Source organism: Brachycentrus maculatus, unplaced genomic scaffold (assembly GCF_059751285.1).
Source record: "Brachycentrus maculatus isolate JH-2025_06_01 unplaced genomic scaffold, ASM5975128v1 h1tg000216l, whole genome shotgun sequence".
Lineage (NCBI taxonomy): Eukaryota > Metazoa > Arthropoda > Insecta > Trichoptera > Brachycentridae > Brachycentrus > Brachycentrus maculatus.
This window is the reverse complement of record NW_028280967.1, coordinates 616695-638472: the sequence shown is the minus strand read 5'-3', so window position 1 is coordinate 638472 and position 21778 is coordinate 616695. Positions and strand designations below refer to the sequence as shown.

The 21778-nt window shown below is 32.9% G+C and overlaps 1 protein-coding gene across 5 annotated transcripts in view; it reads right to left on the bottom strand.

The window, feature by feature from the left end:
* The window catches only part of LOC148306962 (uncharacterized), an 89139-nt gene that overhangs the window by 22041 nt on the left and 45320 nt on the right, over positions 1 to 21778 (bottom strand). For 4 of the 5 annotated variants that reach the window (XM_088264125.1, XM_088264127.1, XM_088264126.1 and 1 more), the window contains exons 3-10: positions 19311 to 19503; positions 17826 to 17965; positions 15718 to 15834; positions 13269 to 13461; positions 11417 to 11522; positions 6107 to 6449; positions 4711 to 4841; positions 3388 to 3587 (exon numbers count right to left, since the gene is read on the bottom strand). In XM_088264125.1, the coding sequence (XP_088120251.1) occupies positions 3388 to 3587; positions 4711 to 4841; positions 6107 to 6449; positions 11417 to 11522; positions 13269 to 13461; positions 15718 to 15834; positions 17826 to 17965; positions 19311 to 19503 (1423 nt within the window). The remainder of the gene's footprint in view (positions 1 to 3387; positions 3588 to 4710; positions 4842 to 6106; positions 6450 to 11416; positions 11523 to 13268; positions 13462 to 15717; positions 15835 to 17825; positions 17966 to 19310; positions 19504 to 21778) is intronic. The other variant, XM_088264128.1, reaches the window with a different exon arrangement.

Here is a 21778-nt window from a genome sequence, read left to right as displayed (position 1 = left end):
AAAAAATCAAGTAGGGAACGAAAAAAACATGAATTTTATATAATTTTTAGTACTTTGTATGTACGAAACTTTATAAAGAATTATTATTCGTGATATTTAACATTAAAACAATGTAAGAATAGACCCCTTTTTTATGCGTACTGTATTAAACATTATAAGAATAGACCCCTTAAATATAAAAAGAACAAAAAAAGCACATGAAAAAAAACAGCAAGGACAAAAAAAACACAACGAAAAAATATACATTTATGAAAAGAAAATACATGGGTATGTTTAAAAAATTAAGAATGGATAAAATATAGTAAAATGAGTACTTACAAAGACATAGGCACTAAAGCTGAAAAGATTACGGTTGACACAAAATACAAAGACAACTAGATTATCAAACACTCCATGCGGCTTGAATTGTACAGTTTCTGAAAAAATCGTGTTAGTAAAAAGTGTTATGTGTTGTTAGTTATAGTAATTAAAGGTATTTATTGACTTGGCGTTTAATTTGTAGAACTCCATTTTAATTTATGTATTAATTTTAAATCAAACACAGATTTTTTGAGTCTACTAAGTTTAGTAGACTCAAAAAATCTGTGTTTGATTTAAAATTAATACAGTAATTAAAGGTATTGAATGCGTAAGTGTATACTGTATATCGAAGTCACAAAGGAGAAAGTGACCGAGTGCATTTTTTTACAAAAACGTTATCATTGACTATTTGATATCTTACTAGCCTAATATTGCCCTGGAAAAAATCCCAAAGGATTTTAAACTTGGAAGTATAATATATTGATTTGATTAAAATGACTAACTGCATTGATGTATATTTTCTTGCCAAGCAAAAGTGACTTAAATAGCCCTCCTGAACATTTTACGTTTTGTTAGTTGGTCACTTTCTCCTGTATGACTACGATATGTTGTTTTATTATGTTTATGGTGAGGTTAGTTTTATTTTTATTTATAAGGTCAACACATCAGAACTTTGATCAATTCAGACTTCAATCTCATGGGAATGTTCCCACTGGTCATAAACCCAACAGGGCAGAAAAACATTTTTATCAGTAATTTATTTCAAATGCTGTGCCCGGCCACGCATCGAATTGGTTCACCTGGTTAAATATAAAATAAAGAAACTAGAAAGTATTCATTTCTAATATTATAAATGTATGCTTTCAATATTAGTAGTTGTCAAGAAAACGCTGTCCACCATAACCAATATTTAGTTTTCAGTGCCATTGAAAAAATCGTGAAAATTTTAGTTTTTTTTACATTTCTGTTACATTTTTAGTCAGATAAAAGTACTTGCATATTCAAATATAACGTTGTGTCAAAATTTCTAGGTAATCGGAGTAATTACTTGAAAGGATTTATAATTTTGAAGAAACGAACATTTAAATTTTTATTCATATAAATATATTTATTATCCTTCTGTATCATCTGTATTTATTTTTAATTCTAGATTTCATTATTTCCACAGAGGATATTTTGGAGATTTTTAAATATCAAAATGAATATACTTGATTTACACATTTTAGTTTTAGGGGTTTAGGCTAAATTGGTTGACAACATTTTGAGTGTGTCCAAATACTTGTTCTAATTGGAGATAATCCAGATTTTGTGATCAAGTATTTGGACACACTCAAAATGTTGTAAATAAATTATCTGGTCAAATTATAAGCTTAATAATAAAAATGAAAATGGTATTTTCTGGCGTTTCTCATGTGTGTGATTATAATCCGGGATTCGGATCTCACATACTAATATAAGAGTTTCTGCTTAATAAAAAGCTTCTTTACATCTCACCAATAGATGTCTCTAGTGAAGTTTTAGTGATTCATGAACAAGGTTTCTAAATTGGTTCATATATATAGAACTTCCAAGAATTTGAGTAGTGTGGTTGTCAATAATGGGTAGAATTGGTGAATGTTACACGTGTGTAAAGTAATCACTTAAACCAGCCTATGACGGTCGTAAGCCCCGTAAATGCCCAGACTTCCATATTCTTCTTCATCTTTGATGAGATGTCAAAAAATAATATAAATTGGTTGACCTTATAAAAGTAAACGCATAATAATAATATTTAAATCACACATAAATAATAAAATTGGCAAATAATAAGGAAAAGCACATCGACATAACACTAACACATCATGACAGAGAAGACAAAAACAGATCAAGAGCGATAGTATGCTGTGAAGATTAACCTATTGTACTAGATGTCATAAGTTTTCTATTAAAATTTCTCTAACTTATCGAAAAATCATACAATATCACAAAAAATTTGAATGATCAAAAATTGAGGGTATTATATAAAATAAACCATCGATAAATTAGATTGTTTTAAAAAAAATGTTTTGTCGTATCGCTCACCTTCAACAACCTTTCAACAACGACATATTTCAAAAATCGTCAATTTTTAGTTGTGCATGTTTTTGGAATGCACAGAAAATGTACTATATCCCAGCAAAAGCGGCATATTTTTAACTTAATATTTACCCGCTACAGGGCAGAAAGTGTTGTTTTTGCATTTTGAAGAAAAGGCATTGTTTAATTATTTTTTTAAATATACTAAATATTTTTCAAATGAAAAAAATACATTCAGGTTTAACCTAAAAAGATCTGTTGCACAGTTAAAAGTTCAATAAGTGGCTTGATATTTATTTTCAATACATTTTACTATCGTCAATTTTCAGTCGTGCATGTTTTTGGAATGCCCAGAAAATGTACTATATCCCAGCAAAAGCGGCATATTTTTAACTTAATATTTACCCGCTACAGGGCAGAAAGTGTTGTTTTTGCATTTTGAAGAAAAGGTATTGTTCGATTATTTTTTTAAATGAACTTAATATTTTTCAGATGGAGAAAAAACAGGTTTTACCTAAAAATATCTGTTGCACAGTAAAAAGTTCACTAAGTGGCTTGATATTTATTTTTAATACATTTTATTATATTTTTAAACTTTTAAAACGATATCCTGAAAAATCAAGTTTTTGATATATGACGTTGTTGAAAGGAGTGAGCGATATATCAACAGCTTATATTTTTGGATAGTATTCATATCCTTTAGACTATATCAATATCCAAAGTTTTTTAATCATGAATGATTTCTATCTTAATTTGATATTTTATCACTTAAGAAATATGTTCAATTTACTTTATACTTTTTTTTAAATTAAATTTGTGCTTGGAAAAAATATGAAAAGTTTTCATTCCAAATTTGTTGAAGTACATTTTTTAGTATATTTTCCAATACAATTATATTACAATACATTTTCCCTCTCTACGATTGTCCTAGCTTTACTAGGCCTAAATGCACACTTAGAGAAAACGATAAAAAACATCTATTATCAGCATTCCGAGAAAACAGTCACCGCCACAGTCATTTTTGTAACTGACCTTCAGAAACGGAAGTATTGTCAAAACTGTGTCCCTGTAACTTCCTGCGTTGTGCCCTCTGAGCGGGAGTCTCCTGCGGCGCCTTGGATTCCTGTATCTTCGCGTGTATGGATTGGTACGGCGCGGACTTGAACGATTTCAGCTTTTTACTCGGCGACGTCCTCTTGCTGTCGATTTCCTTCTCTTCCTTCCCTAAGACCCTGGAAAAGAAAAAAAATCACGAATTATAATTTGAAATAAATTACCAACTTCTAAAAGAATGCCGCAAAAGCTAACGCGTTTAAGATAATGAACTAAATGCGAATTGTCGCCGGACGTGGGATAGACTATTTTTAATAAAACTTTACTTTTATCAAGATTTTATTGATGTCTCGATAAAAATGAAGAGCAAAATTGAGATGGGACTTCTTCTGGGTATTTACAAGCTATTTAAATAGGTATTTCTTCTTCAACTTCTTCTAGGTATTTACTAATCATTGGCTGGATTATCCAAACATTTTGATCAATGCATTTTGTTGTAATTTTCTCAAAACAGATTTTGTTTTAAGAGAATTTGGAAATCAGCCATTTACAATGCCTACAACATGCCATTGGCTGAATTTACTTATCCTTTTTTTATACCGTGTAACATTAATCATTCTGTCCACGACTAACAACCATATTAATGAAATTTCAGAATTTGCAAGTGTTAACGTGTTTTTTTTTAAGAAAAAAAACTTCAAATGTGATATATATTATTGAAAATTGTATGTATGTATGTGAAATTAGCTAGAAAACGCCTTAAAACATAATCTGTGCGTAGTCAGACATCCATATTCCAATCTCAACTTCTTCATCCTTGTTGAGATATTAATAAAATATGTTGATATAAAATAAGTCCAAAATTCGACGAATTTGTATAATTTTGGTAAAAACTCAATTTGTATAATTTTAATGAGTACAGTCTAAAACTTGGATATAGTCAGAAAGCTATGGATTGTATATTTATATACAGGTTATACAGAAACCATAAGCTCAATAATGCATATATTTATACAGGTTATACAGAACCATAAGCTCAATAATGCATATATTTTATAATAATGGCGGTATTGAAAAATATTTTTTTACAAAAAGCTTGAATGATTTTCAGGATGATAAGAGCATTATGATCAGTAATTTAGCTACAATTGCTGGCAAATTTTTCTAAAATAAAGTATTATAAAAAAAATATGTAAACGGTTAAAAGTTGGATTCGCGGGTTGTCAATTTTAGAAGTTTACATACCCATTGACGATGACACAGATGAAAAAAAAGTATGCTGTTACCGTCTAGTTTTCTCACCTGTGATTAGTCGAGGCCAGCGAAAGGGCAGAAAGAGACGATCGCCTAGAAACCTGATACCACAGCTCCATCTGCTTATTGTACAACTCGGTCAGATGGTCCGGCGCCAATTCCGTCCCCCAACCGCGATACTAATTAAAAATACAGTTTTATTAACTTAAGAATTAAAATTAATTCAGATTACTTAGAAATAAAACATGCCGTTTTGACAGACAGGGTCAGAGATATTGATGCATTCGATTGGATAGACACCAATAACAGAAACCATAGGCTAACAGTGTGAAAATGGGTAAATTTTTCTTCGTGTTGTATTTTCAAGGCGCAATGGTGATCTTTCTTGCTAAAATATAGCCACCAAGCAACAAAATAGCAGAAAATTTGTTACTGATATTGTATGCTGTTGATTTTGGTCGATGGGTATATGTTTAGAATTTAGTTTAGGTCATCAGAATGTTTGTTGGTGAATTTTGCTTGAATATATGTGGTACATCGAATTTACTTTCATTGATTTGGATAAAACATCCAGTTTCGAAAGACAATGTCAAAGATGTTGGAAAGACAAAGATAGGAAAAGTTTTCATCATATTTTCAAAATGCTTTGGTGATCTTTCTCGCCAAAATATAGCGACATAGCAAAAATAGAGCTAAAATTTTTGTTACTGATAATGATAATTGGAATAATTTATTCAGCGCCATTTTCGTAAAATACTACCTCAAGGACGCTCGTAAAGATTTGGATAATAATATGACGGAGATGATATTTTTTGCAAGTAGGTGGAGTCTGGGGTAATATGAGCCAACATACTAATATTTTGTCCTGTTGGTTTTGGTCGATGGGTAGATTTACGGATAAGTCATCGTAGGGTTTGTTATTGAGATTTGATTGAACATATCGCTTACTCCTTTCAACAACGTCATATATTAAAAAAATCGTCAATTTTCAGTTGTGCATGTTTTCGGAATGCCCAGAAAATGTACTATATCCCAGCAAAAGCGGCATATTTTAAACTTGATATTTACCCGTGCTATAGGGCAGAGAGTGTTGGTTTTGCGATTTGAAGAAAAGGTATTGTTTATTATTTTTTTTAAATATACTAAATATTTTTCGAATGGAGAAAAAACCTTCAGTTTTTACCTAAAAAGATCTGTTGCACAGTAAAAAGTTCAATAAGTGGCTTGATATTTATTATTAATTCACATTTTATTCTTAAACTTTAAAAACGATCTGAAATATCAAGTTTTTTCATATATGACGTTGTTGAAAGGAGTGTGCGATATATGATACCCGTACTCAATACAAGCTGTGAATAAATGATTACTTATTCGCGATTGTTTTTTTCTTAATTGTAGGACATAAATAAATAACTACTAGGTGTGAAAATAGTTGAATTAGTACCTTGTATTCTCCGGCGCGCTTACGAAGGTCTAACACCTCACGGTACCACGAGTCGGCGTTCTTCATTCCTAGCGACTGCAGGCCTGCCGCCTGGAGCGCATTGTCCGCGGCTCCGGGGGCCTCCGGCGCGGCCGCCGGAGCCGCGGGCGCCCCGTCCGTCGCGTCTGCCCCCTTGGCGGCCCTGCGTTTGGTAAACGTGCCTTTACTTGCCTCGTACACGTAATGCGAGAAAGGTCTAAATTTCTTTTTATATTCTGTCTGGTATCCTTTAGAGGGCTTCGACGAGTCCCACGGCTGAACACCACGCCTGATCGACGCGATGGCGCTACGGAACGTGGTTTTTCTGGAAAATTTTACACCATTGGCGCGTTAGGATTTTTGTTTATCACTCTTCCTCTATTCTAATTACTCTAGGGCTTTGCGCTCAGTTCTCTCTTTCAGATTATCTGGCTTACAATTAAGTTTCTGCAAAATTCCATTCAAATTATAAAGTTAATTTCTTGAAATTTCTGCATCATTTTTCTCTTTAGATACTTCATTTAAATTTATCACGTATACTCTGCATACTTTCTTGCTTTTTTTAAAGTATAATATAGTAGCTCTTCCAGCGTCTTCCAGTTCTTGTTTCAATTCATTTTCTAAGTATTTAATTTTGCTTTCAACATTTTCAAAATTCTGTGCAGAGTTCTTAAAAACAATATCCCCTAATTTGATCGATTACCTAAAGAAATTTGGGATCAAAAGATGATAAATAAAATAAAAATCTATGATAATATATATATACAGATATAACAAAAAATTAAAAGGGGTTATTTTCTTAAATCTTATAAATAAAATTAAGTATATTAATACGTACATAAAACTTTATATATATTTTCTTAATATTATATCAAAATACATCATAAAAATTAAATTATAAATGGGTGTTTTAAGTGTGGGGTCACATTGATTAAGCAGAGTTCAAATTCAACTCGAAAACACATATAAATATCAAAGGCATCCAAAAGATTGTCGAAAGAAATTTTGATAAAAAAATTGAGGATATCGGAAGACATTTTAGAAAATGGTCGCACATTCACAAGCAAATGATATTGACCCATGCCATCAGAAGTGAACCAGAAAAAGCCAATCATAACTCGAGCGGATTGCCTCTAGAGGTACTTAAAATTAGTGAACAGTGACAAATTTGGAACAGTGTTACTCAAGACGAGAGTGAAATTATCACATAGACAATAAAAAAAACTCAAAAACTATGGAGGTAGAATAATAAATATTACTAGACTCAAAACATATAAAAACGATAGAAATATAAAAACCAAAGACTGTACACAAGTGCGGATACAAAAAACACCGATACAAATGGACAAAAAACTATCATTCAAGGATCTATAGCGCTAAACTGGCCTATAATGTTCTTTTATGTTTTTCATGTTTGATTTTCTTTTATTATTATTATCGGGAATGGATACTCTTGTTTTCTCGAGACCAAAAAGAAACTTAGACATTTCTCGTCATTTGTGTTTTTCATTTAATTTCCACGGTTGTGATGGTAAAAAATTAAAGATCAATGCGATTTGATCCGGCGGCATTTCCTTTCACAAAATATTGAAATCGGGTTCAAATCTAGATTGTTACGTTTGTCGAAGAAAAAATCATGCAGGCTTATTTTTTTGGCTTCGACATTTTGGCTGGCGTCTGTCAATTGCTTTTTAAATATAATTTTCTACAGGACTTTAGAAGAAAGGAAACGGCCGTTTTACATACACATGCATTGATAACAGTGCCTTTTTGGCAGTTGATTTAAGCAGTTTATAAAACACAGCTATGATTAAACTCTTAGCCAGTAGTGCGAAATTCAGTACAGGTTTCTCTCAAGCGAATTTGGAAAATTCAATATATATACGTAAAAAGGAAAAAAAGGAGAAAAGCGAAGCAGAAACAATTAAAGCGAGTTGAATGTACTTACCTTAAGAAAAAATTGAATACGTCAGTGACGTTTTAAATTATTTCAACCATACTTTCTTTTAATACAAAGAACGGATATTAAGGGTTAATTTATTATTATTATTATAGGTACCTCAACTTGAGATGGAACATCTATCGTTTTTATGAAGAAAGATGGAAGTCTGAGTATCCCAGGTTTCACTGCCTTAGATATACTTTATTATAAACTTAGCAATTTGTTTCAACAGATGGTGCCACAGTCAGCCATCCAAGGAATCCATTGGTATTTCATTTTTTATTTTATTCACATAAGCCCGCTGGGCTTTTGCAAGTATAATTCAAGAACATTTTATAATACATCACTTAGTCTGGCTGTCAGAAATTTATTGCGTAATGCCAGTTTATGGGAAGACAAATAATTATACAAAATATCTGAAGTCTCACTATGAATGTTACCAAGATTATGAATTCTTGGTAAAGTTGAAAATTTATGGTAATTGGAGGACGTAGTAGGGATATGAAAAAGATTAGTACCTACATCTTGTGTTTTTTGAGGACACTCTTAAATTATAAATATGTACAATATTATTATTATTATATACTTACACAAGTTTAATTGTTCAAGTGTATAAAGTGATCACTTAAGCCAGATAAATGCCAGGTCCTAAGCCCTGGGATGCTCAGACATCCATCTTCTTTCATAAAAACGATGGATGTTTCATCTCACTCTGATAATAAATAATAATTAACTTTTCTTGAATGTTTTTCGCAGATACTTTGTGGCACATTTTATAAACTTTATAAAATTAAATAACTTTATTTTAACCACTTTTATCCAACCGGTTTCGACAAGAACCTTGTGATCATCAGGGTTTATGTACCTACTAATTCTAAAACATTGAAATACTGATAATTAATTAATTAGGAGTATTTCAATGTTTATAATTTAGTGTTTTTCATACTCTATGTTATGTAACTGTTTTTAATACTCTATAAATATAATTATTAAACACTTTTTTGACCACTTGTTTGAGTTTATTAATGACAGATATTTCCGAAACTACTCGTGTTTACATTGATAAACTCGAAAAATAGTCTTAAACAAGTGTTGCCAAATCAATAAATAGTTTATTAGTTTCAATAATGATTAAAGAAAACACTTGTTTTTTACCACTTGAGTTTTATTATAGACTACATGTTTCAGAAGTAAAACTTCCATCATTCAGGTCTGTATAATAACTAAAATATAAAATATAAAATTGTTCTATAAATAAGGAGAGGGGAAAGTTAGGGGAAGGAAAGTTATATAAAGGCCAAATTATGAATTATCTTGAAAATTTAGAAATTCAAAAAAACCTAAATTCTAATAATAATTTATTATATACTTTATGAAATACTTTTGTCCGCCTCCGTAGTGTAATGGTCAGCACGCTCGGCTACCGTTCTGGAGGACCCGGGTTCGATTCCCAAGGGAGTAAGAATAAATATGAGTGATTTTTTCACTGTAATATTTATTCAATATTACCCTGGACTGGTACTTGAAGCGGAGGGCTGATCACCTTTCCTTCATGTGTAAACGATCAAGATAACACTGCGTTTATATGACGTAGTGCCCTATGCACCATTGGGGTGCGGATAAGGGTTTTATTATTATAAATACTTTATTGTTTCAAAATTCTTCACCTTTGCTTTCCATTTTTCCTTTGTTTTCAAACTCCGCCCCTTGACTAACCCCTTCCCCTAACTTTCCCCTCTCCTTATTTAAAGAACAATTTTATATTTTAGTTATCATACAGACCTGAATGATGGAAGTTTAACTTCTGAAACATGTAGTATATAATAAAACTCAAGTGGTAAAAAACAAGTGTTTTCTTTAATCATTGTAACATGTCTTACCACAAAGTTAATGCCGAAACAATAAATAAAATATCAGTTTCAATATATTGTCATTATCAATCATCCTGGTTATCGCAAAACGAAAAACTTTACTAATAAAACTTGCTACGTACTTTTATACACAGATTACTTTTTAAGCTTATTTTTTCGCATTAATGACCGACTGAATATTTAAAACTTTATGTTATCCAACTAAGCGAGATATTGAACAGATTTTTTTAAAGAAAACCTTGTCGAATTTAATGTTGTGTAAAAAATTAACGAGTGTTTTCTCAAAGATACGTTTTGAATAATTACTATTTTGCAAGTTATTCCTCGAGCTATTCACTATTCCGTAGTGTAGTGGTTAGGGTGTTTAGCCACCATACTAGATGCCCCGATTCAAAACAAATTTAAGTGATTTTTCACTTTAATTCTTATTTATTATCACCCTGGACTGGTACCTGATCACCTTGCTGTCATGTAATTAACGTTCAATATAACACTGTATCACTGATACCAAGCAGTGCCCTATACACCATTTGGTGTGGATGAGAGTTATGACAAGCATGACTGAAAATTAAATGTACATTATTTTATGTAAAATTTAATTCAAAAAGTAAAAAGAAGAAACTGACTACATACAATTATGGTAAAAACATCTAATATAAAATAAATGTATTTGGTCAAAAATATCGATCTGGCCAGGTATGGCCAAGGTCCAGCAAAGATTTAATTATTTTACGTTTTTTATAAATTCTTTATTTATATGCAGTATTTTACTGGGTGAGAATTAGTTTGTAGTATATATACATACACCGTATATAATATTTTGTGTTATGACATCGTTCACTCCTTTCAACAACGTCATATATCAAAAATCGACAATTTTCAGTTGTGTATGTTTTAGGAATGCCCAGAAAATGTAGTATATCCCAGCAAAAGCGGCATATTTTTAACTTAATATTTACCCGCTACATGGCAGAAAGTGTTATTTTTTGAAGAAAAGGTATTGTTTATTTTTTTTTTTTTAACTAAATATTTTTCAAATGGAGAAAATACACCCAGGTTTTATCTAAAAAGATCTGTTGCACAGTAAAAAAGTTCAATAAGTGGCTTGATATTTTATATATTTTTTTAAACGTTGTATATTTTTAAACTTTAAAAACGATCTCCTGAAAATCCAGTTTTTTTTTAAATATAACGTTGTTGAAAGGAGTGAGTGACATGTGAAATTGACCATCAATTGATATTAAGTTTTTTTACTGATATCAATAAAAAAATCTTGACAAAATCCAGAATTTCAGAACAAAAATTTGGATACCCTCAAAAATAGTGTGTAGTTCAATTAGTATTGAATGGTTAAACCCAATTAGAAGCACATTCGTGATATTAGCAACGGTGTGGCAACAAGGCAAAGCATTGCAAGCAGAGGAATTGGTATGATCGGAAGAGATCGTGTGGTGTTACGTGGTAGGAAGTGCTACTGACCTGGGAGCCGGCGCCTCTCCTTCCCTCAGGAAGTCTTCGATGTACCTCTTCCGGTCGTCGTCATCATCGGTGTGGTTCATGAGTGGCTCCAACTCTGGCTGAGCGCCTAGAAAGTTCATATTATGATATTTTGTGGATTTTGACAGACAATACAACGTATTTTATTTATTGTTTCGGCATTAACTTTGTGGTAAGACATGTTACAATGATTAAAGAAAACACTTGTTTTATACCCCTTGAGTTTTATTAAAGACTACATGTTTCGGAAGTTAAACTTCCATCATTCAGGTCTGTACAAAACATATATAGACCAAACCGTGAGAAATGTAAAAATTAGAATTAAAGAACATCGTAGCGGTCTTGTTAGTAATTATTTTTCGGAATTTGCAAATCACAATAAATACCAATCACTCATTCAACTCTCAGAAATTAAAATTATTACCCTTGTTCCACGTAAAGGCCAAATAATGAATTATTTAGAAAATTTAGAAAGCCAAAAAATCCTGAATTCTAATAATAATTTATTAAATAATATATTGTTTCAAAATTATTCACTTTTGCTTTCCATTTTCTCTTTGTTTTCAAACTCCGACCCTTGACTAACCCCCTCCCCCTAACTTTCCCCTCTCCTTATTTATATAACAATTTTATATTTTATATTTAAGTAATTATACAGACCTAAATGATGGAAGTATAACATCTGAAACATGTAGTCTTTAATAAAACTAAAGTGGTATAAAACAAGTGTTTTCTTTAATCATTACAATACAACGTCATTTAATTTTTTGAAATCTCATCAAAGATGAAGAAGAATATGGAAGTCTGGGCATTTACGGGATTTATATTTTAGATTTTTCATTGTAGATTTTGTAAACAAGTATTTGGACACACTCAAAATGTTGTCAATACAACGTCAGTTCCGTTAAGATCTCAAACCGCTCACTCCTTTCAAGAACGTCATAAATAAAAAAAATCGATTTTTCAGGAGAACGTTTCTAAAGTTTAAAAATAAAATACAATGTATTGAAAATAAAGATCAAGCCACTTATTGAACTTTTTGCTATGCAACAGATCTTTTTAGGTAAAAACCTGAAGGTTTTTTCTCCATTTGAAAAATATTTAGTATATTTAAAAAAAATAATTAAACAACCCCCTTTCTTCAAAATGCAAAAACTACACTTTCTGCCCTGTAGAAGGTAAATATTAAGTAAAAAATATGCCACTTTTGCTGGGATATAGTACATTTTCTGGACATTCCGAAAACACGCACCACTGCAAATTGACGATTTTTGATTTAATATATATATTATATTTTCGGAATGTCCAGAAATTGTACTACATCGCAGCAAAAGCAGCATATTTTTAACTTAGTATTTACCCGCCACAGGGCAGAAAGTGTTGTTTTTGCATTTTGAAGAAAAGGTATTGTTCAATTATTTTTTTAAATATACTAAAAAAAATTAAATGGAGAAAAAACCTTCAGGTTTTACCTTAAAATATCTGTACGCAGAAAAAAGTTCAATAAGTGGCTTGATATTTATTTTTTAATCATTTTATTATATTCTTAAACTTTAAAAACGATCTCCTGAAAAATCAAGTTTTTTTTTATATATGATGTTCTTGAAAGGAGTGATCGATATGTTCATCTGAACCAATCGGGTGAGTATTTCCTGATATATGGGAATCAACACCATCTAGTGGCAAAAAATCGCAAAGACTTTTCATGACCTATTTATAAGAAGCTCGTTCAAGATTCTCGTTCAGTTTCAAGCGTGTTCAGGTTTCTTCCCCAAATGTACGGTTATGTAAGGTTAGGTTAGGTTGGGTTAGGTCAGGTTAGGCTATGTCTCACCCTCGACCGGGCGCCTGCGCGCCTGCTGCGCCGCCTTGAGCGCCCCCATGGAAGCGCTCTTGCGCGGCTGCGCGCCCCCGTCCAGGTAGCCGCCGGCGCCGGCGCCGGCCCCCGTGTCGCCGCCGCGGGGCCACGCGAACTGGTTGCGGTACTCGCTTCCGCCGCACGGCCTCTCGATGGAGGGAGAAACGGCCTGTTCATGGAACAATCACAAACAAAGTTTTAAAAAAAAATTATTTTAAACACTTTTACATTTCACAACATCATAAAAATACAAATATAAATATATATATATATATATATATATATATATATATATATATATATATATATATATATATATATATATATATATATATATATATATATATATATATATATATATATATATATATATATATATATATATATATATATATATATATATATATATATATATATATATATATATATATATATATATATATATATACATATAATATAAATACTAAAACAAATCCCATAAAGGCATTGCCTGTGTGTGGGTGCACATTATATTTTAGGTCATACATAGTAAAGGGCACTGGCAAGAATACAATAGATAGTATAAGAAGTAAAATTAGAATAAAAGTGTTAATATAAACTACAAATACTTGACTAACAGAGAACAAAAAAATAAAAAAATAAAAAATATAGACTCAACAGTATGTGGGCAATTCTGATTCAATGGAATTCGGGTTCAATTCATTCCACAGATAATATATCGCTCACTCTTTTCAAGAACGTCATAAATCAAAAAACTTGATTTTTCAGGAGATCGTTTTAGTTTAAAAATATAATACAACGAATTAAAAATAAATATCAAGCCACTTATTGAACCTTTTACTGTGCAACAGATCTTTTCAGGTAAAACCTGAAGGTTTTTTAACTCATTTTTGCACACTTTAATTGCACCTCTCGTGAACAGACTGTCGTCAGAGAGAAAGAACAAGTGTTTTGCAATTTTTTTACAGGAAAAAAATCAAACTTTTTCCACTCGTAATATTTTAGCATGGAGTACAATCTTACATAAGATCGACTTTAGTCAGTTCCAGTTGCCAAAAACACCCCTTTATTTTCATGTTTCGCCTTTTACACAGTAATTTAATATGAAAAATGTATTTCTGGCAAATGGCAACACTGCTTTAATGAAATTGGCTCTGTTTCTGTACTGGTATTAAACTGTCGCAGGAACTAAGCTTCGAACATAAATATCTAGTGTTTGTGAAACTATATTACCAAGCTTTCCCAAATTTATCGATATTATTTGAATATCTACGTATTTAAAAGTTTATCTTCTTATTTTTATTACACTGAACAATGGTGCATAGAGCATTAAATTACTTGAATGTATCGTTATAAATTGGGATGAAATATCAAACTTAAAAAAAAGTAATCGGCTAACACCAGTTCGTACAAGCGCTCTGCTCCAATTTTGACGGATTTTTCTGAATGCAGCTGGTAACGCGTTTGGTAATAGTGCTGAAAATCCTGGGTTCGATTCCCAGAAGGATCAAACTATTGAGTTATTTTTCATTTTGACATCTCAACATAGATGAAGAAGAATATGGAAGTCAACCAAGTAACCATCAAGATAACCCTGCATTTGTCCGCCTCCGTAGTGTAATGTTTAGCACGCTCGGCTACCATACTGGAGGTCCCGGGTTCGATTTCCAGGGAGGTTCAAATAAATATGAGTGATTTTTTCAATGTAATATTCATTCAATATAATCCTGGACTGGTATCTGAAGCGGAGGGCTGATCACCTTTCCTTCGTGTGTTAATGATCAAGAAAACACTGCGTTTATATGATGCAGTGCCCTATGCACCACAGGGTGCGGATAAGGGATTGAATGAATATACGATTCAGTGTCCCATATATACCATAAAGTATGGATCTCTCTCTCTCTCTGGTCTCAATCCTGCGAATTGGTCTGTAGCAACAGGTGACATCTCTTTCGCCATTCTCGCCTATTTTCGCCTATGTATGGATAAGGGTTGGAAAAAATATAATATAATAATAAAACCCTTATCCGCACCCCAATGGTGCATAGGGCACTGCTTCATATAAACGCAGTGTTATCTTGATCGTTTATACATGAAGGAAAGGTGATCAGCCCTCCGCTTCAGGTACCAGTCCAGGGTAATATTGAATAAATATTACAGTGAAAAAATCACATGTATTTATTTGACCCCCCTGGGAATCAAACCTGGGACCTCCAGAACGGTAGCCGAGCGTGCTGACCATTACACTACGGAGGCAGACAGAAAAAAATATAGGTACGGGATAATTTAGAGCAAAATAATAAATAAGTCACATTTATATGAGTCCGAATGCTGGATGATGTATAACACCTACTAGACAACTAAAAACTGCTGAAATGATATTTTTTGGATGTTTCCTAAATTTACGAAGATAATAAGGCTTTACCTTTTCCTCTACTGTGTCAGTCCAATTTCTAGGCCCGTTGGCCTGCGCGTTCCGCGGACCCTCCGACTTGCTCCTGCGGTCTCTGCTGTTTGCCAGGTACTTCGTGCGCTCCATAGACTAAAAATTAGAAAGCAAAGTTGATAAAAATCCAGCAAAAGCTACTCATCATAGATGACACAGCTTCAGAAATGCGAAATATTCGATGAAATGCGAAGATTAAGGTAGTACAATCGATAACGCCTGACAAATGGGTATTATTAGGTCAGTGGTCGGCAAACCGAGGCTCATGAACGACATTCAATTCAATTACATTTACAACATTTTGAGTGTGTCCAAATACTTGTTCACAAAATCTGGATTATCTCCAATTACAGGAGTTATTTTCATATTATTTTTTGACGTCTCATCAAAGATGAAGAAGAATATGGAAGTCTGGGCATTAACGGGGCTGACGACCGTCATAGGATGGTTTAAATGGTTACCTTACACACGTGTGACATTCACCAATTCTACCCATTATTGACAACCACACTACTCAAAATCTTGGAAGTTCTTTATAAATGAACCAATTTTGAAACATTGTTCTTGAATCACTAGAACTTCACTAGAGACATCTATCGGTGAGATATTTATGTTCTTCTTCACCTTTGATGAGATGTCAAAAAATAATGTGAAAAATAATATAATTGGAGATAATCCAGGTTAACAAGTTTTTGGATACATTCAAAATGTTGTAATCAAATACACATTCCTTCTAGTCGTGTGGCTTTAAGCCCCCTTGAGTGCGGCTAGAGAACTTCGTACATTTTACATTTTGACATCTCAAAATAGATGAAGAAGAATGGATAATTATGGGTACCTAGCATAGGCTGGTTAAGTGCAACATCTACCATTCTACCCATGATTGGCAACCACACCACTCACATTTTCGGAATTTCTAGGTATATTGATTAATATCACCCGACATCTATGTTGTATCGAGAAAAGCTTTTATTTAGCAGAGACCATTATATTTGTATGTAAGATCCTCCTTAGTAGAGAAACTCCAGATAGGTGAATAATTGTTTGGACAAACTGAAATGTTGTAAAGTACCATACATATTTTGAATTATGGACTAGCCTAGTAGAAGTAGGAACCCTTTGGAGCCATTTTGTTGAGCCATACAAAAAGTAAAGCAAAGCAAGCTCTGTTAACCAATGAGTTTGCCGACCACTGCATTAGACTATAAATTAACATGGGTGGCTAACCTTTTAAGCAGCCGGGCCAAATTTTTAAAACAAGATTTTCTATCGGGCCGTAAAACAAAATTTATTTTATTATTCAAAGCAAATATGAAATACATTATTTTTTAAGAATATATAACAAAAATGAGAATCAAACATATTTTTTAGATTAAAGTAAAGCAATACAAAAAAGAATAATAAAAAATAAACAAAATAAAATAAATTTTAGTGAGATATCTCATTGTGTTTATCAGAACTAAGTGCATCAATGTTGATAACGATTGATCTTGTTGATACACGCAAACAATTTTCCAAATGCTTATCAGTGATTCTTGTTCTCATTTGAGATTAAATATGCCTCATTCTACTTAAAAGCTATTCACACATGTGAGTGTTTCCAAATAGGGAAATCATTGACAGAGCATGTTTGTTAAATCCAGGTTATTTCTCCGTGTCCGAATATGTTTTGTAAAACTCTTTTGGAAGAACCTAATTGAATTTCTTTAACTCTGCATTACAACACATTTCACAATGTTTCATTTGAAAATTTTTCGGTAATATGTCGGTTACAGTAGCTTGTATTCTTATCAATGTGTATTTAAAAGTCGATGTTGTGTCGCAAAATATTGTGATTGTTTGGTACTTTACACGAAAATACCATAGAAGAAATTGTCACGATAGTGAGATACTTCCATATATGAGATATGATACGAACTACGCACGATAGAATGTTCTTTTGGCAGTTTTATGTACACAGAAAAATGTGTGATATGCTCCGCGGGCCGCAAGAAGACACTCGGCTGGCCGGATGCGGCACGCGGGCCGCGGGTTGGCCACCCTTGTTCTAAGGCATTAGTTATTGTTATAATTCTGGTGCTCCATACCCTAGCTCTATCCAGCGTGGAAGAGCCCTCCCTGCCTCCCGAGGGGAGCCCAGCAGCTGGACCATCGAAGATCTCATTGGTCTTGTAGGCCAGTCCAGGGTATTTCTTCCTTCGAGGCATTGCGGGCTCGATGCTTGGAGCTAGAACCACAATGAAATTTAATTGTTGGGTAAAAATATCAAAAATTAAACGAGGTGTATTTGGTTGAATTCTACATTTATTATTGTATATGTTAATACGTGACGCGTTCCGTCTTCTTAGGACATTATCAAACACTGCTGTGTTTGATAATGTCCTAAGAAGACGAAACGCGTCACGTATTAAAATATACACAAATAAATGTAGAATTCAACCGAATAAACCTTGTTTAATTTTGGATATATTACCCAACAATTCAATATAGAATTCTACCAACTGTCTGCAGTTACAAAAAATATGAAATTTAATACTATTCATTTATTTAAACTTCATGTACAGAAAATAAATAAGTACATTGGCGGGATTATTGCTAAAAATCAAAATCTTCCAACCAACCAAAAACAGACTAGTGATATTGGTCAACATGTTTGATACCATATAAAGCTGTTTGCAACCAGAGGGTAGATAGTACTTGAACATTTAAAAAAAACATAAATTGCAAATTGATGATAATGAGTAATAGGGAAGGTAAAGGAAAAAGGGAGTTTAGGGAAGGAGGTAGAGGGAAAACTAAGGGAGGAGGTTTGATGGACAATTAGGATTCTAATGATAGATAGTAAAGATTACTGTCACCACTCAATCTTCCTTGTTATATTCTTGGGTTACGTAGATAAAATATATTACACACTGTGGTCCTGTGGTTAGTGTTAGTTAGTGTGGTTGTGTTGCGGACTCTGAGTGAGAATTTTCGGGTTCGAACCCACAACTTGATAACTATTTTTAATAATTTGACGCTTAAGTTCACGAAAAAATACTAATTTGAAATATTTGTGCATAAAAAAATACGCACAAACAATTGAGGATCTCACTGTGGTTCGTTATGCGCGTGTGAAGTGGAGAGTGAAATTGTGGATCACATATTTTTAACTGCCCCTTACTTCTAAACTAAACATAATAGTAAAATATGTCATTTGTAACGGTAGCCTAAAATCTGTATCAATACAGATAAATCTGTATACGGGTGTCCAAATTTAAAACACAGTAAGGTAAAATTTTTGTAGCACGTTTTTTTGCATTTTTGGACTAAGTAGAGTCTACTTAGTCCATAAATGCAAAAAAAAACGTACTAAAAAAAAATCTCCCTTACTGTGTTTTAAATTTGGACAGCCGTGTATATGGCAACACTGCCTTCCTCAATCGTAAGATATCACTAAATAGTGTTAATTTATATAATAATAAAAATACCAGTTGTTTGTGACATGAATCACTTAATTGTGGGTGCTTTGTCAAAAAAAACTGTGTGGTTTTGTGTGATTTAATAAATTAAGGTTATGATCTGGGCCCCACCTCTGGGTCCGTTGGGCGCGGCCTGCGAGGGCAGGGGAGCCCTCCTGACCACGGGCTCCTCCGGCCCGTTGGCGAGGGGCGCCAGGCCACCCCCGGCCGCCGGGACTGCGCTGGCGGGGGGTGCGGCGCCCTGCGCGGCGCGGGCCCCCCGGTACTCGTGCCATCTGTAGGTGCTGCGATACTCCGAGTGCAGCTGGGGACATGGAAATGACAATAATTATTCACCTGATTCATTCTAAACACATCGAAACCATATACATATCCAGGTTTCAAGAATTAATGCAAAATGGATGTTCAATAATGAGCAGTTTAGTGAACGTTACGCAAGTGTATAAAGTGAGCGCTAAGCCAACCAAATGCCAGGTCGTAAGCTCTGGGATGCTCAGACTTCCATCTTCTTTCATATAAAGGGGAACAATAGATGTTTCATATCAAGAAGAGCCACCTATAAAAAACGGTAGATTTAAATAAATATTTTTTATAGGGGAGAGGGAAGATGCAGTACCTTAAGGGCGAACCGGTTCTTGAAATTTTTGAATCCCATCACTGAGTATAACTACTTTTTTTTTAAAAAGAGAAGTCACTAAAAGGCATTATCGATCAAATGAAGAAAGGTGGCTGAGATAGACTTTGTGAAATATGTAAATGAATTTATGTATGTATGTATGTAAATGGGGGTTTTTATTTTCATTAAATAAATGAAATGCTAAAAAAACGTAACACCGCGTCGATCTGATCACCTGCCCTATGCACCATTTTATGCAGACAGGGTCAGAGAGAAGAATATCTTTAGTGAGGTCTGCTTGTAATTACGTCATCAAATTATAAAAAGAGTGTGTAAATGTGTGATGGAAATTAATTTCCCAACATTTTCATAATCTCGTTACGTAAGGCTCGAGCTGAGTGCTCTCCAAACCGAGCTGCGAGCTTGTTAAATTAGCATTTTTAAGCTAACCACTTCGACTTTCAGGGTGCTTTTGCGGTTAATTTTCATGTGTGTTTTACATTGAGTGACCCTTGTTATTTCCCAGAGGTGTCCAAACTTTTGTATTTCCCGCACCATACTCGTAGAAAACGAGTTGTTTTGGGCTCCATGTGAAAAACAATAATAATGTTAATAATTGAGAGCAAAAATATATCACTCACTCCTTTCAATAACGTCATAAATCAAAAATCTCGATTTTTAGTTGTGCATGTTTTTTGAACGCCCTGAAAATGCACTATATCCCAGTAAAAGAGGCATATTTTTAACTTAATATTTACCCGCTACAGGGCAGAAAGTGTTGTTTTTGCATTTTGAAGAAAAGGCATTATTGAATTATTTTTTTTAAATATACAAAATATTTTTCAAATGGAGAAAAAACATTCAGGTTTAACCTAAAAAGGTGTGTTGCATAGTAAAAAGTTCAACAAGTGGCTTGATTTCTATTTTTAATGCATTGTATTATGTTTTTAAACTTTAAAAACGTTCTCCTGAAAAATTAAGTTTTTTGATTTATGACGTTCTTGAAAGGAGTGAGCGATATGCAGTTCTGAAAAAAGATTTATTATTCCTCAAGAGAAAAAATATATGTACCGTAGAACGTAGAATGGTACTTGAGCCCAGCACAAAAAAAAATTAAATCTGTATTTGCTCTACAATAATGAACGTATCGACATGATTCATTGTTTCCCTGACAGGTGATACTTATTGTCACGATACTTCGATCGATACCACGATCTTAATATTTTTATCGTACTGGGCTCAAGTAACACATCAAAGTTCAAGTAGCCCCGTTCTACGGTACGTACCTAAGATGTTACCTGGATTTAGAGAAAATTAAGTTGCGACGTAACGAATACCGGGCCTTAATATTTGCATAAGTACTTAAATTTCATACTATTTCTGTGAGCCTAAGCGGCTCATTATTAGAAAAGGGTATCAACTTGTGGTAGAGTGGGTTCGAACCGAGAAACTCTGACTCAAGAGTCCGCGACACAAATCATGGCCACTCTCAATTATTCAAAAAAAGATTGCAAAAATAATTCTTAAAAAGCCCAAAACTTACCCTTCAAAATTAGTATTTGAAGAACTTAATGTACCAACAATTGAAGAAATTTTTAATAAAGCCATTATTATCTTACAAATTTTTAAAGATAAAAAACTGAAGTGCAAAATCACGGAACTCTAGATTTTTTTAAAAATAATTCAATATTGCACATATGTAAAACAACAGCAGCGTTAAATCATTATACATATGTACGTAGGTAAAAAACACTTCAATAAACTTCCGAAAAACTTAAAATCGATAAAAAATTATCAAACCTTTAAAACTAAATTGAGAAAACATATAAGTCTCACCCTAGCTAGACTCCACACCAAGGAATATTTTTTTATTTTTAATTTAATTTGTTTATTTTTAATTTACATCGTTGATAAAATAAAAATGTAAAACGAATTCCCTCTCTCAATACAGTGTCTACTTTAT